The following is a 26,142-nucleotide window of genomic DNA, read 5'->3' as shown; positions in this document are numbered from 1 at the left end:
TGACAAAAGTTCTTGGTTGGATTTTTAATTTTTAATGCATGTGTCTGCTTTGATCTGTTGTATCTTTGGCTGTATGTTCTGGAAAGTTGTAGGGGTAAAACCTTGCCCCAGTCTCAAGCCTTTAGGACCCTTCAAGAGTTTATTATCTCTCCATTATTGCCCTGTATTCAGCTCCATCCGTCTTCATATCAACTCCAACCAGCTTCCTTTTACCTGCTGGAGAAAAAATTTCCCGCAGCCTGCTGCTGCCACAACCATGTTTTACAGAGGTGATGATGTCTCAAGGTTGATGTGTAATGTTAATTCTCCTCCACAAAGTGTTTTGTATGACCAAAGCACCTTAACTGGAAATGGCTTTCCTCTTGCTGCTCCTCCATTCAAGTAGTTCTTCTGTTAAATTCACCACCTAGAAATACAAATCTAGAAATACAAATCTAGAAATACAAATCTCAGCAGCTCTTCCAGAGTTAAGTCTTTGCCCAGCCTATCAGCTTGGGTTATTAATTGTCTTTCTTTGATTAATTTTAGGTACATTCTTAAGAGTAACTCGTAAGTTCCATACATTACTATTTTAATACGTAAATTGTTGGGTTAAATGTAGTGTTTTAATTAAGTTTGTTTGTGGATTTATGACTTATTTTTTAATTAAACTTTGTCAAACGTTTTGGTTGATTTTCGTCAGCTCTGAATCATGAGGTGTACGCAAAGTTCCCACAGTAATTTCTTTTTATTCTAACATAGAGAGCTCCCTGAAAAGGAAAACAGTTCACTCTTCTGATTGATTGATTCGGAGCGTATTAATGGTTTCTGAGTATTTGCATAATCCAATCTAGCTTTATCCTAATTATACATTTAAACATGTTTAACAACATTTAAAAAGGTTCGCTGTGGCCACCCTTTTCCACCTACTTTTCATGTTTTCGCTCACTGGGCTAAGGCCTTCCTCTCTGAAAAAGAAGCTCCATTCTTTGTCTGAACTGAATCAATATCCCATTACTGTGTTTCAGTGGGAAATGGCTTATAGGAAAGAAAGACCAAAAACATAATATATTATAGCAACACCAATCCATGGATGTGTCGTTTTGCTTCTCTCCTAAGGGGCCAAGTTGGGGTGGAGTCGTTTGAAATGAGAACTTTTGAATTTAGAGAACATGAAAGTCTTAAAAAAACAAACAAAAAAAAAAAAAAGAAAGAAAGAAAAGAAAGAGAAAAACCAATGATGACTGTACAAAGCTCCCCCGGTGCAAATCGACAGTGTGCTGATAAACGGCAACAAAAATCATCTCTGATTGATATGAGACACCGAGAGAGAAGTACGGTAGATCGGAAAAGGCGATGAAAGAAAAATCCATGCAACACAACTTGATGTTTTTTTTTGTTTTTTTTTATGTGCGTCTCTTTTTTTTTAATTGAAACCAGCTTCACTGAAAACAAACATGCAATATCACTGTACAAGCCAAAACCACAAATAAGTGTATACTCATTCAGATGTTGACCCAGTGTCGAGGATTAGCGGGCGGACAACACGCAGGCACACGCTTTCAGATGCTGTACAGAGACACGTACGCTCCGACTCTTTTGCTCTCCGACAAACACAGACTCACGCTCGCAGTCATATGTACATACCACAGTGACTGATGGGTAAAGAGGATGTAGGAAGGAGGATTACACTGTTGCTCTGGTTCGACTGGAGATGAGAATGGCAGCACGGTTCCAGTGACGACAAGAGACGGAGGTGGGATGAGGATGCGAGTGGAAAATAAGACCTTTTTTTTTATGTCAGCATCCTGATATCTGTGTGCTGGCAAGCTAACTCGAAGTAGTTAAGGAACATTTTAGAAAGGCAAGGAATAGTCTTTTTTTTTTTGCCAAATCCACACAATCTGTGCTACGTTGAAACGCATGGTGTTACAGTATCATCAAAGCTGGGCTTGATAGTTTTACAAATAGGTTTGGGGTATTGCTTGGATTACATAACAACTGATATCACTGCTTTTGCTCGAGTGCATTAAGAATCGTGGAGAAAACATAAATAAATAATAAAAGAAAAAAAAACTGAAAAAAAGGCCACACTACAAATAAAAAATATCACTCCAAATCCAATAAATAAATAAATACTTCAAAATGTCATAGAAAATTCTGACATTACCCTTTTTTTTTTTTTTCAAACATTTAATGGAAGTTCTGTCTACAAATGTTGAGATCATAAATATATTAAGTACTTTTAGTAACAGTTAGGTTTAGCTGGATTTATTTGGAATATCTCTTATATCTTTAAGCAAAAACTGGATTATAAACAGTAGGAAAGATCTCTGCAGAAATTCTATTTAATACTGCTCATATCACAATAGTTACGACACGATAAAATACTGCAAATTATCAAAACTGTACAGAAAATGTTACAGGTTTCTCTAAAATACATTTTCGCGTTTTGACGTGTGTGTGTGTGTGTGTGTGTGTGTGAGAAGAGAGAGGGATGCGAGTGACCTTGTCGGCGCTAGCCTCGGCTGCTAGGACACAGCCTGTCCCTCTCTAAATGATGGACTGATGGCGGTCAAAAGCCTCTCTCGTCACACTGATTGTTTGGCCCTCTGCTGCTCTGCTTTGGAGCAGCGGGGGTCACTTAGGTCCTTCTGCCTCGCCAGCAACTCAGCGCACCCTTCAGAAGCTGTGGAAGGCTGATGGCTACTATGAGTCTACGTGCAGCTGGAGACTCTTGAGTCTAGGAAGAAAGGAGAGCGCAGCGTCGCGAACCGGCTCAACAGAACGTCCCGATAGCTCATTCTTCTCCTCCTTCTTCTTCTTCTTTTCTGTGTGCGTGTGTTTTTAAAAACATACTTCTTAAATATTCCTCGCGCTAATCTACGTTTACGGTTACAGGTGTTAGTGGCGGGCCATCACGCTGTAGGTTGTTTTGACTGGGTGAGTAAGCCTGTATTTTTGTTTTTTTTTTTAGTGTGGAAGAGGACGCGATTAGGCCAGGAGATCAACGATGGCGGTAGTGTCTCATGAGGGGAACGATGCAGGACGGCGGTCCAGACAGCTTGAGGAATGGGTGCTGGATGAGCTCCTGGGCAGTGGCTCTCTGCGACGGCTCCCTCACCAGCATCATGTCCAGGAAGGACCGCAGCACCGACGATACCTGCAGGATGCAACACACTTGTTTTTATTCTTAGCTTTTTGATTTACCGTAAAGTAAACTCCAGTACGCTAATTACGGTTTTAAAAGTTGGAAACACTTATGAGAGAACGTTCACTGACTAGAAAAGAGCTGCTTAGATTTGTTTTAGCGCAGAAATTTGGAGCTAAACAAGTAGGGAGCCCACAGTAGAGCTAATGAAACCTTCATTCAATTTAGATGAAGTTCTAGCTTTGATCACTTACCTAACAACTAGGGCTGCACGATTTAAGGTCAACTTTACATTGCAATTGCAATGACAATATCCAATACGACCAAGTCACGTTTTCCACTGAACTCACCTACTTTTACTTCATCTCAAAGCCTCCACCAGTTTACAAAAATGTTTAAATGTTCTTTTATAAGGATTCTATTTTCACAATTACACATTTTCACAGCCTTACTGCCAAAAGCATTGCTAAATGTGGCCAAAAGTCATTCTACACTAATTAGCAAGTTGTTTTTTATCTTGTCATAGCTTGCATTAAACTCTTTAGTGTGAGATATTGCTACATTACTTTGGTTGATATGTTAAGCACATTTATATGTTAAGCACATTTAAAGACTGTTAGACTACTTAAAAGGTTTATAATGTTGGCTAAATTGTGCACTGATCGGCATATTTTTGTGTCACTTTCCATTTTCTCCTAATCCCTTTCACCGTTACCATACTTCATTTACTGTTATTCCCGCTTTTGTTGAGTCTGAGTCAAAATTTTGCTAGTCCAATTGCTAAATGTTGCCAAATAAAACTATAAACCAAACAAACAACCAGTGAACTTATTAACTACGTACTTCCATCTTTTCTTGAATAGTCCTGCCCTGTTTCTTTCCGTACCTTGTGGGATTCCTTTAGCCGTGGGGGAAGGTTGTCTCGTATCCTCCTCATGGCCTGCAGAGGGGGCTCGTTAAAGTAAGGGGGTTCTCCGTCCACCATCTCGATCACCATAATGCCTAAAGACCAGATGTCCACCTTGACACCCAAAGAAACCGATGCGTTACCACTCACGAAACCCTCTCACAGCCAACCACCTCTGTGAAGGTACGGCAACACGGGGGCACATGTTCTGACCTCAGTCCCGTAAGGTATTCTTGAGATGACCTCCGGTGCCATCCAGTAGGGAGTGCCCACAAGAGATTTCCTCTTCGGCACCTCTTTGGAAACTTGGGCACAAAAGCCAAAGTCTGACAGCTTGATCTGCAAAACACACACACACACACATGCAGATATGCTACCAGGACATGTAGTGGGAAATATATTAGATCAGAATTATCCTGACCCCATGTGATGAAGAGCTTCGAGAGAAGACACTAATCTCTCCAATTAGCAGTTAATTATGCCTCAGTTAATCATGTCTTATCAAGTAGTTAGGAGGCATTATGTAGGATTTAATTACTCGGGCACGAGTTGTAATTGATGAATGAGTGAGTTTCTCACACTGCCTGCATACAAGTGAAGAACAGCACCCACGAAGCAGGTCAGAGTGCATTAATGTCGATAAGTGGCCAAAGCCTGGAGTACCTTTAAGGACAAACTGCTCGATTGCCTGAAAAGATTGCGTGAACTGCACTTACCCTACCGTCGCTGGTCAGCAGGATGGAGTCGCTCTTTATGTCTCGGTGAATGACGCCCTGTGTGTGCAGGTAGGACAGAGCTCTCAGCACCGACAGACACACGGTCGCAATCTGCTCCTCGTTCATCCTGCAGGAAGCAAACGCAGCTGTAGGCGCGGGTCGGTAACCAGACCACAAAGGTGGAAGGAAAAAGCTTCGCATTCAATACTGTAACAGTTTTACGTCATAACTCTGCAGAATTCAGCACTTTGAATCAGATGCCAAGTGATTCAGTTGACAAAGTTTCTATCCACATTTCTGTTATGCAGGTGACAGAGGGCTGGCTACGTGAGCTAATGCCTGAGCTAACACCTGCTAATGTCATCTTCTCATACCTCTATGTATTCCACAGAAACACAGAACATTTCATCAAGTCATTTGTTGTTGTGTGGTGTCGGACAGCTATAATTGGTCAGACGTTTGAAGTGGGATGCACCAGAGCTGAAAAACGGTCATGTTTTGCGTTTGAATGAACTTGGTCTTGCCATCTTGAGTAACAAATAACTTCCACTCCTCTTGCAGAGGCACTAACTTTATTGTAAAATACAGCTAATCTGAAATCTGCCAAGGAAATCCAAATGACTCAAAGTAATATTAATGTTTTTGTTGTTTTGAGAAATTAATCTAGTGCTATAAAATCAACAAATATTTTTATATTGGTTATTGAGAAGGGCATCAATCATTTTTGACATGCCATGTGACATAATATGAATATTATGACTATTATCTTTTTTTGAGAAACTCCTGATTTTCCAAAAGAAGCGTCTTTGTTGAATAAAAATAATCTGCCACGGGTTGAGTGTATACATTTTCTCCTGAGAACAAAACCCTGTAAATGTAATTTTGGGCATAACTGTGGGAAATATCAGGCTGCATATAATGTTGCCTTGTAGGAAAAAGGCCCCAGATTTGAATCCAGGCTTTGTTTTGTTCTGCATAGAGTTAGCAAAACAGCAACTTTGCAACAATTTTGTTGTATTTTACTCACGTCATACCGTACATTGCTTAACCCACCAGAAAAATTACACTTTTTATAAAAAAAAGCAAATATTTTATCAATTTTTTAAATTAGTGACTAACAGAACACATCTTTAGACTTGAAAGTCTTAATTTTAAAGTCCTTTAAAAACCGAACATTAGCCGAACAAAGAGATGTGGTTTAGAGATGCCGTTTGTTAGACATCCCCCTGTAGCCTAGAGCGGCTGCAGCCATGATGTTCAAGCAGGCAGGAGGGTCCCATATGGAGAGACAGGGCGATGCAGTTCATCTGACTGAGCCCACACAGCCTCACTGAACATTAACATCCAGACCCAGCTGGCCTGGCCATCCTGTGCCTTTGCTGAGGGATTGTGTGCTGATCTCTCCTCGTTTATATTTGTGGAAAACTCCATGAAGGGACACGCAGATGCGTTGCGCCCGTATGTGCGCGCAAATACAGTGCGTACTCTTCTCCTCCAACTGTGAAAGGATTTAACCAAAGGAAGAAAAAGTTTCATTGTGACAAACATGCGCACAGACACAAATGTTTTAACCAGGCACACACATATCGTCTAGCTTGACGCACATTTCTTTCCTTCTTCTTAATTTTTGTTGTTGTTATTTTATTTCAGTCACACATGTATGCTTTTCCAATCACAGGAGTTTAATGAGCTCTCAGCAAATAGAGGGAAAAAAACACCATCTGGTTAACTTAAAACGAACAGGATTGAGAGGAGTACGCAAAAACAAATCACCTCCGCAATCTCCCCCCTCAGCCTCCACTCATACTCTCCCTCTTTAGCACACACACACACACACACGCACACCCCCACGCACGCACCCACACACACACACACACACCCACTGGTGAACAGTGGAAAAACATGTTCACTGAAAAAGGAAATTGTTTGACAATGTGGAAAACAACTTTAATGAGCCTGGAAAGCTTGTGAAGGAGAAAGAGAATAACACATGGATGAAAAAAAAGCAGCTTATTATATAGATTTAAAAATAAAAAACTCATTAAGTGAGTAAAATTCTAATTGAAATCTACACTATGATATTTAATTGTGCCGCTGGTAACATGACTGAAAGAATGTGTGCGTGGGGGTGGGGTGGGGGGGGGGGTGGGTGTGTGTGTGTGTGTGTTACACTTGAGTGTGTAAGCTGGCTGCCAAGAGCAGAAGAAACTGATGAGGGCACAATGTGCAACCTGCAGCTATTATTACAGCAACAAAGAGCTTCACAGAAACACTGGGAAGATTTCAGTTGGACTGAAAATACACTACAATATACATAAATGTTTTTAATTTACTCTTATAGTTTTCATCAAAACTCCATTAGGTAAAATCATTCAGTATTTCAGAGAGTGCAGTAAATCTAAGAATGATAAATAATTCCTCAGATGTATGAGATTTGTTGAGATTTTTGTTTTTTTTCACTGAAACAACCTCCAAAAATAAAGTTCAGAGAGAGTGAGGTAATGTTTTTTGGGGTTTTTTTTCACCAATCTCTCTATCAGTATTTCCAGAAGCATTCATGTGTGCCTAAACTTTCTCCTTTACACACACACACACACCCACCCACACACACACACACACTCGACACACAAACAGGCAAACATCTGCGTGGGAGAGCGTTCAAAGTCCTTCACGGCAGCAGTGGCGCTCGGCCCCAACAAAGCGTGTTATTAGCAGCCGACACCGTGGAGCGTTACTGCTGACACTCAACGCAAATGACTGTAATTACACACCGAGCACAAAGTAAGCTTAAAACAATGAGGAAGGCCGCTTAGAAACACAACTCAGCTACACTATCACTATTTAGAAAGTTGGTGAGTGGGAAAAAAAAAAATCTTCTTAAACTGTTGAGCCGGTTTTGGATTGAACTTATCCACCTTTATTATGTTTCCTAATACGTCCTCCAAATAGATTGGATGGACATTTCCAGGTTTCTATGGTTTGAACTCGTCATTTGTTATACAGTTTCTTTTAGGGTTCAGTTACATTCTTTTTAAAGTTGTTGTTTTCTTACGTTTTTATGTGAAAAAGTACTATAGGACAATTACCAATTTGATTGAAAACCATAATCAAATTTCCAGTAGTTATTATTGCCAAATTAAAGAAAATTACAATGGAAATGAAATAAAATGAAATGTGTAACATAATCTGTTTTTCAGCTACTCTAATAACTCCTGAAGTGAGTTAACCTTTAGCCAGATGTCTAAGGACTTTTAGTACTACCTGCTTATAGTAGGACAGCAAAAATATTGAATAATATATTTACTCATATTATTCAATATAATTAATATTGAGAATGAGACTATGAAAATAGAGGAAGTACAAGTATATTGAATATATTGAATATTATTCAATATAATTAATATTGAATAATATTCAATATATTCAATATACTTGTACTTCCTCTATTTTCATAGTCTCATTCTCAAGGCAAACTTTTATACACTTCAGTTTAAAATTACTTCCAGGTAAAATAAACATGTTAGTGAAATAAAAAGATTACTTTAAACCTAAAAATGTTGGTTAGAAAGTCAAGATGCAACTTCTACTCCTATTCTATTACAACTGTTACTACTAATAACACTTAAGGTGCAGATAAACCAATTACGCTGCTGGCTTTACTCAAAATATTTCATTTTTCTGGCTCCAAAGAAACCCAAAAATAAATAAATAAAATGATGGTGGAGTACATTTACTGATATTAAGCCTCAAACCAAAGCTCTTCGCATGTCAGCAGTCATTTTTAAGCCGCATATATGAAGCGTGTTTGGTTACCTGGTGTGAGTCACGATGTCGGTGAGCGCCCCGCCCTCCAGGAACTCCATGACCACCCACAGCTCGTCTCCCACCAAGTAACTGTTGTACATGTCCACAACGTTTTCATGATGATAGTCCCTCATGATCACCACCTTCAACAGAGAAGGACGGAAAAAGCCGCGTGTAAATTACTTGCTAAAGAAGTCATGTATTCAACAATCAATGTCAAGTCCATTGCAATAAACTACAATTTATTTGAATTTTCACAAGTGAAAATAAAATATGTTCTAAAAAACATCTTACAGTTTTGCCATTTAATAACTATAACTTGCAATTTATTGGGTAAAATGTGACGTTTCCCTTCTGATGCAGGTTTAACCTTGATGGGATTACATCCAGAAATAATAGGATTACATGGGAACCAACACGGTCTTTATCCATGCACCCGGACTCTCTGTCTGTCCAGAACACAGAACCGGTCTGTAGGTCCACTTCAGTCTCCATGTAACATTAGAACCACTGAGCAGTTTGTGACGACTTATACGTATACAAGAAAAAATAATAATAATAATAATAATTTCCAGTTAAGTCTACTGTGTGCACACACATCTCTGAATAAATTACTCGCTTAAGGCTTTCGGAGTAAACACTTGCTCAATTTGCAAATAAACGCAATTACAGATACAGAAATGTCTTAGTAATTGAATTGCCTTCGCTATATTTAAAAAAAAAAAAAAAAAAACAGTGGTGAGATTAACTTTTTTTTTTTATTACCTGACAAAAGAGATTTATTTTTTGTGTGTTCCACACAAAGTAGCACGTTTAATGACGCTACACAGACCAGCTCCAGTTCTGCTGCTGCTGCTTATTTAAGACGTCAACAATCTGTGACAAATAATAGCCGTGCAGGAATCCAAAATGAAACCATTAAATTCCTCATGGAAACGAATCTATTGGGATAATCCCCCATGAACATTACAAAGTCAGCATTAAGGTTGAGCCGTGTCAGTATATGTTTCCCCCCGCCCCCACCTCGTTAAAGAGCAGTTCTCTCCGCTGCTGTTTTCTGAGATCCATCTTCTTGACCGCCACCTGCTTGCCGCTGTGCTTCTCGCTGGCGATGCACACGATCCCCGTGGAGCCCTCGCCAATCTTGATGAAGTTGTCCAGGTATTCCCGAGGGTCGCCTGTTGGCGAGCAAAGCCTTTTCTTTAAAAAAAAAAAAAAAAAAAAAAAAAAAAGAAAAAATCCCCACTCCGAGGAAGCCACAGTATCCATCTGTGCTTCCGTGCTTCTTTTCTGGTGTTCTCACCTGGGTTGACCACCAGCTGGAGTGCAGCTCTGAACTGCTCATGGGAGACTCTGGAAGGCTGCGTGTCTGAGCTTGACCCCCACGAAGGAGGAGGATAAGCGCCTGGGGGTATGTAAGGGGATGAAGGCTGCGAGTAGGCCCCCTGGATGAACGCAGACACATTCACATGCAAATCAAGACAAAACAAAAAGAATAAAGACACTTTGCTTTTGTAATTTTGGTGGGATTCTCTTTTTAAAGAAAGTTCTGAGCACAGAAAAAAAGAAGCCAAAATTGGACTTGTGAGTTGATACCATAAATAGGGTTTCCGTAGGTTTCGCCCAACTCACTTTTAAGTGTCTTCAAAGGCACTTTTGAGATCATCATGAATTAAATTTAAAACATATATCTTCACAGAAATGTACAAACCTTGCCCAGCCAACTTGTGGCAAATTTACACTTGGCCATGCTAGCTAGTGTTTTTGCATCTGCCGTCTCGGATCAGAAGAATGCAATGAAGACGTCTGACTGCGACTCAAACTTTTTCCAGACAGAAAAAAAGACATACAGATCAAATCCCTCTGTCAAGACAAAACTCAGGGCCTGTAATTGACATATTAAAGGCTAACTTGCTTTTCTTTATGAATTTAAGAAATTTAAATGAGAAACCTCTGTAGATGATTTTACATAGATTAAAATCAAGAAAATTGTGAGCAACCCTGATCCTTTTCAGGAAATTATCTGAGAAAACCAGAGTGTCTTTAATCAGAAGCTCTCCGCTGTAACACAGACCTCTACAGGAGATCTTTTGTGCAAACAACCATCGCCCTCCACAATAACTTTTTGAAGAATTGACATGAGTTAAAACGAGATTTAATTTCCCTTTGGGATCAATAAAGCATTTGTGAATTTGAACTGAATTTGAATCTTAAGGTCTTCATTTTAGATACATGATTTTAAGACTTTTAAAAACTCTTTAAGGATGTGTGTGTGGGCACCCCAGTGAAAATTCCTTTTCGGTCCTAATTTGGCAGAAAATGATCGCCACATTTAAAAAAAAAAAAGGTTATAAGTTATTTCAGTTTATGCTATTATTATTATTACACAGTCAATAAATGTTACTTATACTTAAAAGCGCGTTTTTGTCAGAAGACCGGACCGTACTGTACCTGCGGGGTGTACGGTGGGCTGGGCTGGGAGGGAGGATGGTGGTACGGAGAGGGCTTGTAATGGTGAAACATGGGGGGGTAAGGGAGGTGTGCTGGTGGGTAGCCGGGCGGCTTGGTGTGGCTCTGAGGTAGCTTGAGAGGCCCTCGAAGGTAGGTGTCAGCACCTGCGACTTGGGGACTTTCGTCACGCGACGAACGCTCATAATCACCCTGAAAGAAAAGGGCCAGTGTCGGTGATTTAAACCTAACATACAGATGAAAAGACAATTCATAACAGGGATCCTCATGATGTTTGACTGACTCAGTCAAACATGTCTAAATATTCAATTTTTTTAAAAATGTGGAAAGGAGTATTGGAATAGAAGCATCATACAAAGTTACAAATTGTTGCAGAACAGGTGACTTACCAATAAACCATACAGCATTTCATTGGAGCCTGAGGTAGAGTGAAATGGTTTTTTTTTTTTTATGTAATTTACCTAATAAATGTCTGGATATGGATAGATGAAGAAAATGTAAAGCATATATAAAAGTGTGATGCGTTTTAAACATTCGTGTACGTGATACGAGTTTAAAGAAAAAATATGGGAATTCATATGACAAATATTAGCCACAAAGACCAAACGGTGAAAAAAGTGAAGGCGCTGAGAGTCTCAGACTAAATTAAATTACTTACCCCACACCTTCCAGGAATGATGCTCGACCGGCATTTTTCTTTTCTTTTTTTTTTTTTTCATTCTTCACAAGTATACTGAGAGTAAATTAAAAACCCCTCTGTCCTCCCCTTTATTGGGTTCCTTCTGTGCCATTTGTCTTTACCCTGACACATATACACTCCCACATGTGTACAGACAGGGCAGGAGGAGGAGGCCTGATGTGTTGGGATGGTGTATAATTACATGGACTCTTTCAATCAATCAGTGCGAGGCAGGTGTTGGAGGGGGAGCCGGGAGCCCCCCGTTACTTATTTGCCCCCCTCAGTCTCCTCCCCAGCCTCACCCGGAGTCGGCCGGCGCTGTAAGCTGGCTGTCAGCCAAGGGTCTCCTGATCCATGTTGGTTAAACGCACATTAATCTGAGTTTGGCAGGGTAATCAACAACCCAACTCAACTGTGAAATTGAATTCCGCGGTGGAACATCGTTCGGCCAGTTTTATGCTAAGGCTGCAGAAAGGGAAAGTGCCGCAACATCAATTTGTCACCGAGAGCTGCCGCACTGAGCTCTCGCACTCCGGCACGAAACACGGAGTCAGAGAGAGCGGAGAGGAGACTCCATGCTGTCTACGATTACATCCCAAACAGCTCCCAACAATAGCGGAGGAAAGAGAAGGATTTACTTTCGGGTGTGGGGGTGTGAGTGGGCTGACGGAGAGAAAAAGAAGAAATGGTTGCAGAGGGAAGAGAAGGATGGGCTGTGCTACTCCTCCCCACCCCCTCATTATTCCTTTTTGAGCACGATCTTAAACAATCGAAGAAAACATTAAGCGCATTAACTCTCACATTGTCATCATTTGGAGAGGAACTCCAAATGCTGCTACTGTAATGCTCTAAATAGGAAAATGCCATGTCAGCAGTTTTATAATAAGCCTTTATATCTATGAAACCTTTTAAAGTTTTGGATTTAAACATTATTTTGTGCCTTCAAATGAAATTAGAAACACTATACCTTTGCTGCACATTTTGTGTGCAGCAAAGGTACAATGTCTGTGCAAAAATAAATGGATAAATACAAATGCCCAAACTTGCGTTGCGTCCTTTCCTTTTTCAGAAAAGGAAAAACTGAAAAACGACCTTCTCCCGAATCACTTTTCTGCTACTATTGCATTCTCTCTGGCTGTTTCTCCTCAGAGTGGCTATGTACTGAGGCGCACAGGTTAAATGGGTTTTCGCTGCAGCACCCTGGGATCTGCATCAGCAAACCCAGTTTTCCCTCTCCGCCGCCCGACTTACTGTGAGGAAGGTAGCGACGTGGTGAGCTGTGATAACGATAATAATGAGCATAATGAGGCCTCGATAGCTTCGAAGAGTGATGCGGAGACTTCACACACCTTACGAAATGACCACTTTTCTCTCGCTCATAATCATATTTTACCCCCTGATGTTACAGCAATTTGGCTGTTTTCTACTAGAGGAAAATATAACTCCTCATGAGATTGGCTTGGAACAGTTCATTCAAAGAAAAGACGGTTATTTTAGGACCCAATATTGAGATACTTTGTTACTTGTGAAAGGCGATTTCTGGATTTGCTACTGCAGTTTACAACCATTATTCAAGAATGCTTTATGTATTCTTGAAGTACATACGAGAATACTTCTTGTCAAAGTGAAGTCTGTGTAGCAAAGTGTTATTCTGTTGCTCTGAGCAGGTGACCTTGTCTTGTAAGTTTAAGCTATTATTATGGATGTGAAGGTAGTAAACTCAAATGTCTAAAAACGGTCATTTTGATTCGTCATAATTACGTTAAAGAGATTTTGAATATTAATAATGGATGTGCGGCCTTTCAAATGAAGAGTCCGATTTTGACTCGCCAAAATATAACTGATATCTTAAATTATTATTCCTACTAGTAAGACTGTGAATGCAGATACCTTAAGTTACCTTTCGAGAGAGTCAAAATGTGGCTTCAAAATGCATTTTCAGATGTCTGGGATGTAATTACGTGCAGTGAGATGAAGCCGATTTTATGTTAAAACTGCCTGCCGTAAGCTCGCTGTAGGAAGCAGAAGGGGCGATGCCGTCCAAGCGGTATAAGCTTGGTTTTGCACAGCACAGCCACGCCTAGTGGACAGAGTTTTCTGTTTTAGTCCCTTCTCTTCAGTCTCCTTTTAACTGATTCAGCTTTATGAGAAACATTTGAACATGCATATTTTCAATTTCTGGTAAGATAGCACCCAAAATGCTTTTACATATCTAAACATGTTCTTTTCGTTTTAAGCAATGCAATAGTTACTCTTTTACAGTATAGTAACTCAGTTACTAAGTGGGTAAATTAGTTATAGTTACCAGTTTTGTTGTTGTTGTTTTTTTTTTTTAAGTAACTAGTAACTATAACTAATTACTTTTGAAAGCAGATTGCCAAACACTGAATATTTGTAGGGAAGAAAAAAAAGTGATTCTTTGTTTTTGTTGTTTAAATTATGTTGTTAAATTCTTGTCTGTTCTTGTTCTCCTGAACTTAACATCCTGTATAGTCTGGTCTTGTGAGCCAGTTGTATTGTCACACCTACCATATACTCAAACATGAGTGGACATTTCCTATTGACAATTATATTCACTAAAATGTAAATACATATCTGCTCTATATCTAGTTCTATGTATTCTCAACATGACATTGGTATAACTACATTGCTACTGCGCCACTTCCTTGCAGATGACATGCTTGTGTGAATGGACCAAAAAACAATCAACCGAATCTAAAGTTTTTCTGCAAGTTGTCAATCTCAGTTCTTTCTACTCCGTGGTAAGAGGAATTACTTTTCTTTTAGGCCTGTCATGCAGCGTTATTGAACTTATTATGGTCTTCCAAATGTAACTGGACAAGAATAGAAAGATCATTCTTACTCTCTGTATTGAGATTTCTCCCTTCGTACGTTGATGTCTGTCTGATTCCATCCAGAACAACAACTCTCCTCCTTCCCTTTTGCTCTACGTTCCTGTCCAATCAGTCGATATCAGCATTAATTGATCTGTTGGCAACGACGGCAGCCACTGCAGAGCAGTAATTCTTTATGTGGCAGTTCCTGCCTCCTTCAGGGAAGAGTAAATTAAAGCTGACACCATCTATCAGGCCTAGAGACTACAGTTAAGGATCACAATGAGGAAAGTGAGAAGGAGTAGATTTTCAAAAAGAACTGGAGGTGGGTGAGAGATGGAACTAACTGTGGGGATACTTCTGTGTAATTTTCTCTGAAATGTTGCGACAGGCTCGTCAGGGGGCGTGATGAAACATGTTTCCTATAATTTGATCGCTGGACAGTTTAAAGCAAACACCATTAAAAAAAATCCCTGTCAATGTTTAAGATTTTCACTAGGAGAATCTTCAGCTTTTGTGTTTCTAAACGCTCACCTTGCCTATCGTTTGCGAGTTGGCGAGACTCTCGGAGAGGCGAGGGTAGGTGTAGGAACTGTATGGGTGGGCCTGAGGAGGGTTCCTCAAAGCCCCACTGGCAGCATAGGGAACATTTTGCTCCTGCAACCCGGATCCTGACCGAGATCGTTGCCTGATAGCTGGTGTTGGGCTCGTCTGCGTCACGTAGGAGCTCTTGGGTCTCTTGTCATATTCGTCCCGCAAGCCGCCGTAGCTCCACTCGCTGTCCGGGTAGTTGATCTGCTCGCTGTGAAGAGAGGCCCGGGAAGGCGTGCCGACTGAAGTGTCCCGGTAGTCCTGACTGGACGAGCCCCCAACTGACGCTCGGTAGTAGCCGCTGGAGCCCACTCCGCTACCGACTGTGGAGGCCACCTCATCGGCCGAGCGCCCTTTGCTCTCCAAATAGGTGTGGTAGTCTGGCGGAAGCTTTCCATAGTCTGATTTGTGAGGCATGGCGTCAGGGTAGAAGGGGCTGCGGATAGGGTGGGAATGGCCATTGTGCTTGGTGAACCGGTAATGCCTCCCAACAGCCCAGTCTCCATCTATGGAGAAGCTTGGCTTGCCAGCTTCCAGGGAAAAGTCCCTGCTGGAGGTATCCAGATCGCACGAGTAGCGGGAGTAGTAGTGGTTGAATCCATTCTCCTCTAGAGCGGCGAGATGACCACTGCCTATCGGCTTGGAGCTGATTCCAGCCTGCTGGACGCCTGGTGGGCTCTCTTTGCGCAGGGAGTTGGAGCGTGTCACTGAAATGTTGTCAAACTCCTCTAGCAGGCCGTTAATAGATGCATCTTTGGGTGGCCGGTTCCCTCGAACAATGGTCTAAACGAAGAACAAAGACATTTACATTTAACACACAAGAGAGCCTGAAAAATAAAAGCACAGAGGGAGACAGCCATTGGGTTGGTAGATAAAGTTATAATTAATTCATTCCAAGCTGGAAAGTGAATAAAATGAATTGAAATTCTTGTTCAATCAACCTTCGTTACAGCAAACATTTGTCAGGACGGAATTTCAATTCATCTGTATCAAGGCTTTGTAACAAGTATGAAATTAATCATCACTTGCAGTAAATGTCATCTCAAAGTACGGCAGGCATCAGTTTATGGAACCACTAATCGTAAGAAAGAAAAATAAAAAAAATATATAAAAAAAATAGCATGCTAAGAAGTGCATTAAGATAAATAATGAAATACCTCATGAGCTAAAATAAAAAATAAAAAAGGCTCTGCGGATTAAATGTGCTAATTCCTGCTCCATTTCCCTCGCAACAGATTAGCTTCATTTCCAGTGGGCTGATCAGGTTACATTAATAATCGTGAAGTGGGGTTTCATGCTTACGAGTCAAATGAGCACACCAACATGCACCTACAAAGAAATGAGTAAGTCAGGGAGAGAACGGAGAAAGGGCCGACATGCTTGCATCTGCTTCAAAGCGCAGGAAGAGTGCTGCTTATCCCCTCCTACCTTGCTAAGCCTTTTTTACAAGGCTGTGCCGTGAGTCATGTGGGGACGGAAGCTGCAGCCTTGCACCTATGAATGTAATCTGCGTGCATGCATGGTGTGTGGGGGTGTGTGTGTGTGTGCCTGTACACAGTTTGTACAGTGAGGATGCTGAGTCTCAGTACTTTCACTTGATGAAAGCAACCTGTTCCCATAATTCTCTCAATTTGTCTCAACATTTCATGAAACAGTATGTTTGAACAACAAATGACGAGGGAATTATTGAGCCGTAGGGATTATTAAAAATTTTTAACCGTTACATCATCTATTGAGAGGTTTTAGGGCTGTGGTGACTTGCAAATGTTTTCATACCACTTTAACTTTTTCACAAATAAAAGGTAAAAGCATATATGCACTGTTAAAAAAAAAAAAATCTCTAATATATGGTAAAATACCGGCAGCTGTGGTTGCCAGAATTTTACCATATTTATATTAGCAATAAAAACATTTTTGTTTTGTTTTTTTAAAGTGTGGTTTTCAAAAGTTATTACAAATGAAAATCTTACGGATTTCTGGATTTCTATTAAACCCATTTTACTCTGTTACGACTGGCGTCGTCAACTTAATTGTGCAAATATGAATGTGCAGGTGCCTGTCTCTGATTGGTTCCCAGAAGACGACAAAGACGTCCAATTGGTGGCCTCCCCCGGGGGTGATGGATATAAAAGTGACAGATATAAAAGGTGCAGACGCGAACTTCCTGCCATCCATCCTCAGCCCATCCCAACCGGTCACACTGTTGGTCTGTTAAAAGTTCTGGAGTTTGTAAGAGTGAGCTGCCGTTTATGTTTGCTTAGTTTTCTCATGTTTTTCTTAGTTAGGGAGGTACGTTTTTGTCATTTGGGTTTATTTACTTTCAATTAGGTAAGTTTCGGTTAATATTCAGATAGTTTCCTTTTGTTTGTCGTTTTCGGCATTATAGCTCACTCTGAAGCCATATGCCCCATTTGTAACATCTTAATCAAAAATACATCTTTTTAAAATAAATAACATTATAAAATGTTCAACTGTGTGTGTTGGCTGCTTGGGATCTGAAGAGGATGGATCCTTCATGTCAGGATCTGGCCTCCCCTAGGCGGGTCGTAACATACTCCAATACCCTTAAATGAAATCCAGTGCCTTCAGGTCACACAATCACAAAATTAGTAAAGATGTTAATGTTCTTTGACGATCCCAGAGATTTATTAGAGCACTTCAGTGAACAAACAGAATGATGAAGACTAAGAAACACACCACGCTGGGTGAAGACACAGATGAGGACAAGCGTAAAGTAGGGGTAGGATTATGAAACAGTATCCCAAAAATGAAACATTTCAGAGAGAACTGTTCAAACTGATACTCAGAAATGCAAAAAGTGTGGCACAAGTGGAAACTTACCATGAAACTGAAACTGACCATGTAGGTTTGGATTTTTTCCTCCCTTAATAATAAACACATTCATTTAAAAACTGCCTTTAGTGTTTTCTTGTGTTGTCTTTGGTTAATATTTAAATAAATCTGATGTTCTGAAAAAAAATAAGCGTGACAAACATGTATAAAAAAAAGGAAAACAGGAATAGGATAGAAATGTCCTCACAATATTCACATCAGTTCGCAGCACTATACTTTCAATTGTGTTTTATCAAACTATTTATTTAACTGTGACTTAAAAATTATATACATGTCACGAGTTTTCCAATTTTTCTTTTTCACCGGAATCCCCCAAATCATTTCTCCTCCATGTGATTGCAGTGCAGATTTAAAAGTTCAGCTAACTAAACTATAAATAGACTGAGGTTTATTCAACAGAGCTGTCAAAATAATTAGCGTCCTGATTTATGTTTGACATTTCATAATCTTTGAAATACTTTATCTTTGGAAAGAAAACTTCAACACCAACTTTGAATTTTAAGGAAAGCTGTTTAAGTTTAGCAACCCTAAACTTAAACCAAGTTATATTTCCTTGGACAGCATCCGTAATCTTGCTTACGGTGACAAACCAACCTAAACTGTTGGCATGGATATTTGTCAGTCATTTCCTCTAATGCAGGAGTTTGTTGAACCCAACTCTCAGTGCAGGAGTGTCGCATCAGCAAGTTTTTAACTCTTTGACAGTCACGCAGCTGTCACTCTGTGGCATCTCGTGTCACATGTGCTGAGGCAGAGTGTCAGAAAACCCCAGACGACGATTCCTCAATAGCATTCTGCTGGCAGAGATACTGTAAGTGGTCATGGCAAACACACACCGCTCTCCTCGTGTCATTCATCCGTGACAGGACGGTTTCCACAAGAGTCCTGCCGTTAACAAAAGCAGAAATCTTACTCACACACTCATGTCTGTCGTATTAACTGCAATGACAAAAATAAAAGTAGAAAAAACCCCCAAAACAACAGAAAACACTGAAGTTACAATAAGAGTAACTAAGAAATAAATCATAAAGGCATTAAATTACGGAACAATATCAAATAAAAATAAAAATCACTTTTTGAAAATGGAAAATGATTTCAGACAACACAACATTATTGAATGATCCATAAACAACCCGTAATCTTATATTAAATCAGGAAAGTGTTTATGTAGTTGTCGGATAATATCTCAGTATTAATTAGTTCTCAGGTAACCCCTGAAGTGGCGTTTTTGTCTCATTCCACTTCCTTCGTGATTAGCCTCTTATTCATCATGAACTCAACTCTGGATTTACTTGGAAACCCTCAAATCTGATCTTTTTCCCCACCAGTTCACACACCCTGCCTGCACCACAACACGTTGCACGAGTCTGATTTCACTCACAAAGACGTTGTTCAGATCTGGGAATAATTCTACTATTATGTCAGAAATCCAACAGGATTTACAATTTGCTTTGACAGCAATGTAAATCAGTAGTAATGAATTGGGTGTAGCTGGCTAGCAAGGGTATGTTAGCAGTGAGTTATCGCAGTGAAGATGTCCGAGTCTGACTCAAGCTTTTGCCTGACAGAAAAGTCAAGCAAGAAAAGTTCATCAAGCGTTTTTCTTTAGTCAATTTGGACGAGACCTCCGGGTTGAAAATATCTCATATATTTTTCAAAGCTCAAGGTCACTTAACTTTAAAAATGCCCATGGAAGTGTAGTTTTTAGACAATAGGGAGAATTCCTGTGCTTTATTCTTCTAGATAAGAGCCAAGCAGGGGATTCAATATTCAGAAGTCATTATTTATAAAACAGAAGTTGTGCTTCCACACACCAGCTCCTCCTTTAGTTTCGTTATTTTTGCAAACCTCGCTCCCCCACTTTAACAGTCCAGTTGTTCTCTTCTGCCTGACGGCTGTAGGCTGCTTGATGCCGTAAACTGCAACCCAAGGTGAAAAGGGCCATAAAAGCAGAGAGTAAAACCTAGCTGCAGGGCGGACGGTCTTTAAAACAGGTCACTGAATGGAAATCTATCATGCTGGGTACAGATGTTGCAGGGAGCACACAAGGTAAACACGGGTCTGTAGCGCCACATTATGTAGCAACGCCACAATATGTAATAACGTAGCAAAAATAAAACATATCCTTGAACGCATTGTGCGATACTTTCTGCAACAAATCCAATAACATCACCACATTTTGCGTTGATTATTACAAAATTCAGAGGGAACTCTTTTTTTTATTTGTTAAGAAATGATCATGTAATAATGTAGCGCATTATGTAGTAAACAATCAAAACCGTTTGTGTTCATCTTAGCCATTATAATGCGATCATATCAATCATGTTGTAGTTTCTATACACATTTAAATCAAAACTTAGGTTGATAAATGCTGAACTTTTGGTCATTTAGTTGCCTTTTCACACTCACAGCCAGAACCCTGGGTGTTAACCTACAAGTCATTCAAGGCAAAAAAAATGCACTAAAATCCTTTGAATCTTATGTCAAATATTACAAAATACAGTTTTAATTATGTTTTATTGCACTTTAAAACCAAATTTGACTACGTTATTACATATTGTGGTATTGCTATATGTGCTACAAGGACTGAAGTCACAAAGGTCAGAGATCAAAAAGTGCTTCTTAAAATTTTGTCACACCAAGAGTCTCACCTCTCGCCTCAACTCTACTTAGGTGAAAATCTCCTAAACGACGCTCCCGCATCAAGTCACGCTACTTGAGGATGTTGGTGATTCAGAACTAATTCAATTGGCAAACAAGATCAGGGAGTGCCGGTTATCTCATAAGACATAATCATCCCCATTTGGTTCATAATCAAAAGGGCCGTGTCAAAGGAGCATGACAAGTACGGGCTGGCGAACGGGGTGAGGAAAGAGTCGAGGCGAACAAGGCAGGCGACTAAAACCGAGAGGAGGACAGAGGTGCAAAGGCGAGAGGGAGAGACAAGGTTAATTGTGTGCCGAATCACTGTCAAACGGTCGGCATCAAGCTTGGAAATCTTCCCATTAATTTGAATTAAGGGTCTGATATTGGCTCCTGTGCTCGGCTCGCCCTCCCTCCTCCTCCTCCTCCGCCACCGTCTTCTGTCGTCCTTACAGCTTGGCGAGCCTTGCGCAAAGGGTCGCCTTCAGCGGCGGCGGTGACAGCGGCTATATTTCACCAGCGTGCGCCGTTGGCCTGTCCTTTAGTGATAAGCCGTAATAGATCTACTCTCTCAACTCAGCACGGCCTTTTCACGGGAACGGAAAGGAAAAAGAAGGAAAAATACTGACTTTCTTTAGGAAGGTAATTATACAAAGGGGGGAGATGTTGGAAGAAACTGAGTCAGCTTAAATAATAATAAAAAAAAAAGAAAGAAAGATAGGAAAGGATGGAGATGAGGGGAGGGAGTGACGTAGAAAGAGAGCATGAAAAATGAGGCTCATTGAGAGATAAGAGGGGGATTAACCTTGCTGGTAATGAAGGGAGGGTGTGACGAGAAGATGGGAGGGAGGCAGAGAGGGGGAGATAATTAATGAGCTTGCCCTTCCGGTGACTCCTTCCCAGAACCCGGGTTGGGAGGACGCGCCTGGCTGGCCAGCAGGGTCCCGGGACAGCCGAGGATCCGATCAGCAGAGCTGCTGCTCGGCTCCTCCGCACTGCAGCTTTTGTTTGAGCTTCTAAAACGGTCCAGTCCACTGCTACAAGGTCTGGATGAAGATTCACTCACACTTTGTTCAATTTACTCCAAAGACTTTCAGCACCACGCAAAAAGAATACGAGAGGTGAATATTACGAAGCATCCGATTAAAATCCATGCTTATGAATGTATATTATTCATTTAGTTTGTTTTACTTTAAAGCATTTACTTTATATTTTCTTACAAACCAGACATGATACAGAAAAACTTTGTGATTGTTTTACTGACACGTGTACTTTTGGGGAAATATTTATTTCATCCAAACTGGAAAAATAGACTTTTTTTTATATACTTATTTTCTGTTTTATGGATTGTCTTTCCAACAATAAAGATCCATTCACTTTGCATCTTTTTTGTCAGGTTGAGCTTAACATTTTGAATTAATATTTTCAAATTTATTTAATTTTATTTATAACTCTGTCTCTTTGTTTTTGTTAAACTTCTACTAAATAGCTCATTTTTATTCCTATTTATTTTTAACTTTGTGCTCTTGGATGTGATAAATAAATGTGTGGGGGAAACCTTTTGTTTGCTTAAAGACTTGTAAAGTTGACATTAAGAAGTACTGATCATTCAGTTAGATAAACATTTCCAAAAATCACATTGTTTTTGAACCTAGATTGTAAATTTAATATGTATTAAACATACATCAAATATAAATCCTTGCACTGAAGTAACAGAAGCTGTGATGACTGATACTAGAATAAATATGTACTTTTATCCATACAAATAGTTTAAAAAAAAGACTCACGAACTAGAATAATTACAATAGCAGATGATGCATAAAAAAATCAGCTTAAATATTTGCAGCAGTAATCAGGAGGTACAGATTGAGTAATTAAGACTAGTCAGAATCGTCACAATGTACAAACCAAACAGAACTTCAAAGATTACTTTTCCAAAACAAGGAACTTTGTTTAAAAATCCTTAAGCTGCTGTCACATTATTACGCATTTTATTACATAATATTATTGTGTGATAAACCTTTTTTTTGTGGATTTAAAGATTTTTTAAAAAGCAACATATTTTATGAAATCAACATCCAGCTGACCATACTCGAGACAAAAAAAAAAAAAGTTAATTGTAACATAATTTGATGACCTAGTTCTTACTGCAGTCATTAGGACTGCAGTTTTAAACACGAATCTAAAGTAGTAGCTTCCAAACCTAAATACATTTATAAGTGCCACAAATCTGTGTAATGTTGCGCCTCTAAAATGGATTACAACAATGCCTGTGTTTTGCTTTAATCAGATTCAGTGGCTAGATTTTTTTTAGCGTGCGATCATGCTCTTAAAGCTCATCACCTACCCCACCTCAAGCCTTTATTTCTGCTTCACACACACACACACACACACACCCCCGCCCACGCCCACACACACACTGCAGGAACATCGCCCACTCAGTACACCCACTCCCAACTCTCACAGTCCTGCTGGAGCAGTAGCTGCACACACCATGTTTTCTTTTTTTTTTTTTTTGATATTATCTGCTGCACTTAAGCAGAACGAGTGAACGTTGGTGCAACAAAAATATTCATCCACCACCATCTGCATCTCAACTCTCTGCCTCTCCCTCCCAGCCTTTGTGTATTAAACCCAGCGCAGGCACAAATCTGTGGCTCTCTGTCACGACTCAGGTTGCAGAGGAAAAAAACAAAGAAAGAAAGAAAGAAAGGAAGAAAAGGCACGCATGGGGTTTTACTCATACACAAACAATGCTAGTGTGCTACTATGCTGTGCTCTTCCTGCAGTGAACTATCCTACTGCACCAGTGACCGTTTTATGATGCTCATTGACTGCTTTATGACTAAAATGATATCAGAAAGAAAATGTACGGGAGCAGACACATTACACTGCTGATTAAGAGCTATACAAGATAAATCTGTGATTATACACAAACAGAAGAAAAATCATGTCAGAAGCAAATTTGTATTAGACTTTAAGTAGTTTTAGATAATAAAATACCTCTTATGCATGACTTGACAAAAAACATGAGATTAAGATGAAAACTTGACTCATTTCAAAAGATTTAAGATGTACTCTACCTCCCTCTGCTGAACAGAAATTGTACTGCAACATGCTGCAAAAACCCACATTTCTATACTGTATACTTTCTTTTCTCAAGGGAATAAAATGCTGATCATTGTCATCTTAGAAGCTCGCATATTAAAATATAATACTCCACAATTCTTATTTTTACATAACTTGGTGCTAGTGACCTTTACTCAGAGTAAAACAGACAGTAAATGGGCAAATAGAACAGGGGTGAGACGTGTATCAAAGGTCACAAGGTCAGGAATTGTACCCAAAACAAATACATGGAAAGTTACAGACTCTGGAAGTGGGGCTACTGCTGCACCATGTGATGCCCCACTATTTCCCTCTTTGCTTTGGAAATGTCTAAATAAATAAATGTATTCAAAACAAAAATATTTTCATTAAATGTAAAAAACATACGTCAAGTTTAGCAAGCAGAACTCTAAAAAAAATACACTTTAAACCATCTTGGTTCTTCAAGAGATGTGAAAGTTTATACCGATTTCTCCCAATGTTGATAGTTTTCAGGAAAAAATAAATCTGTTTAATTTTTATATAGCTATAGCGCTTATTCTTTACCTAAAGTCAAGGGAAAGTAACATGTTTTCTGTTGTTAAACGTTTTTGAAGGTAAAATAAGATAAAAGCGGAGGAATTTTTTTTATATTTCAGCAAACAAACCAGATAAGTTTACCAAATATAAATCAAATATAAATCAAAAGTCTTTTTAAACGTTTAAAAGGCAAAATTACAGACGGTAGATTAGGCTATTTGACCCTTTACTCGATGTATTGTGTTTTGCTGCCCTCTGCTGGTCAGGCGCAGTATTTCCTTAATAATTGTTTGCCAGGATTGAAGTCACGACGCCTCTCCACTCGTTAATATCCCAGGTTTTTGTAATGCAACACAGTATCTTGAATCACTTCCAGTCTTTTCCCACAGACGCACACATTCTGTTGAATTCAAATAAAAACATAATCTACTACAGTAAAATATATAAGTAAAAGTTAAAAGCTGAAAAAAAAAATAGGGTGAAATAACTTTACTGACAAAGGAACATAGTACAGCCAGAATTCTGGAGCTCATGTCTTACATTAAAATTATTAATAAAAGTCCTAATCCAGACCTCAAAGCCCAGTAAAATAGAGACGTTGGATCACAATACTGCCTGTAATACATTGAAAGAGACTTACAAAGTCAGATTTCTTGAAATGTTATTACCCAACACACAGAAGAGGCTTTAGCTACATGTTCATGATTAAAAGGCTTCGAGCTGCTGACCCGTTTCCCCAGGCCGCGCCGCTAACAGCTAGCGGCTAGCTGTTAGCTACAATACTAAACAACCTCCGTCATCCTGCTGTAAACCAAACACTTCTAACAGATAGGTTTAACTAAAAGAGAAGGCTACAAAGCTGAATAAAAGTATATGTTTGAAAAATAATTATAAACAAAAGAAATAAACAGCGACCTCTTGTGTCTAAAGAAAGGGTTTAAGAGAGAGCTTCACCTGCTCTCTTGAACCAGGGGTGCCGTTTTTTCGTGGTACAACTTCATGTAAAATTTCTAAGAGTTGTGGATAATATCAAATGTCTTCTAAAAATAAATCGTCCAGAATAAACAATGTGTTGCTATGCACTTTGTTAATTTTGGCTAATATTTTGTTGGTGGGTCACGTCATGAACAAAGCAGAAACAGAGAAAGAGCTAACTAGCTAGCAGCACACCAGGATTGCAGGAATTTTTACAGGCTGCTTAGACCTGAAAAGGTCAATGTTCTGACAATTTAACTAAAAACAATATGTGAAATTACAGGTAACATTTATTTATTAATTCACTAAAGTATGATTCAGAGGTTCAATTTTACTGTTTATGCCTCTTTCATCATCTTTGTCTCAACACATTTATCGTGCTTTACATCTTCTACATCCATCTTTGGTTGCAGGATGTGGGATTTGCTCACACTTAATCAGAAAATAGATAGATTTCATGCAGTAATCCTCTTATATATTATAGTTTGGACAGAGAATACTATATGTATCATGCTGCTGGAAGCTGAGCCCGTTTCCTCCAGCTATATGATTCATGCTATGCCCAGATCTCCATCGCTGGCCGTTTAGAGGAGCGTGACCCGGTCCCCTTTGACCTCAGTTGGGCAGTGGCTCAGCTACAAGGCTAGGGTGAACAAGTCGCACGGAGGGCAGCGGCTGGACCCACCAGCGATTTCCAGCAAACAGGATTAGCGGAAAAAGCAAAATAAAACCCAAACACAGAGTAAAACCAAATCCTGCTTTAGTTCATCACTGCAGCAAATCTCAGCTACGAGTCGTTTGATCTGGTCGTCTGAGCACAAGCAGACTCACACTGCACAGCCTTCAGAAATTACTAGAAATAATAGCCAAGAAATTCATCTGCTGTGACAGTATGAGCATGTGTATGATCCCAA

At 39.7% G+C, this 26,142-nt stretch overlaps 1 protein-coding gene across 4 annotated transcripts in view; it reads right to left on the bottom strand.

The window, feature by feature from the left end:
• Positions 1–1,774: 1,774 nt before the first annotated feature.
• pak5 (p21 protein (Cdc42/Rac)-activated kinase 5) overlaps positions 1,775–26,142 on the bottom strand; it is a 75,555-nt gene continuing 51,187 nt past the window's right edge. For all 4 annotated transcript variants that reach the window (XM_032584658.1, XM_032584656.1, XM_032584657.1 and 1 more), the window contains 9 exons: positions 15,074–15,913; positions 11,009–11,218; positions 9,861–10,002; positions 9,581–9,735; positions 8,567–8,700; positions 4,754–4,880; positions 4,251–4,376; positions 4,017–4,151; positions 1,775–3,142 (listed from right to left, as the gene is read on the bottom strand). In XM_032584658.1, the coding sequence (XP_032440549.1) occupies positions 2,987–3,142; positions 4,017–4,151; positions 4,251–4,376; positions 4,754–4,880; positions 8,567–8,700; positions 9,581–9,735; positions 9,861–10,002; positions 11,009–11,218; positions 15,074–15,913 (2,025 nt within the window). In that variant the 3' untranslated portion in view covers positions 1,775–2,986. The remainder of the gene's footprint in view (positions 3,143–4,016; positions 4,152–4,250; positions 4,377–4,753; positions 4,881–8,566; positions 8,701–9,580; positions 9,736–9,860; positions 10,003–11,008; positions 11,219–15,073; positions 15,914–26,142) is intronic.

This window comes from Xiphophorus hellerii, chromosome 15 (genome assembly GCF_003331165.1).
Source record: "Xiphophorus hellerii strain 12219 chromosome 15, Xiphophorus_hellerii-4.1, whole genome shotgun sequence".
NCBI classification, from domain to species: Eukaryota; Metazoa; Chordata; class Actinopteri; order Cyprinodontiformes; family Poeciliidae; genus Xiphophorus; species Xiphophorus hellerii.
Note: the sequence above shows the minus strand (reverse complement) of the source record. Positions and strands in the feature narration are given on the sequence as shown.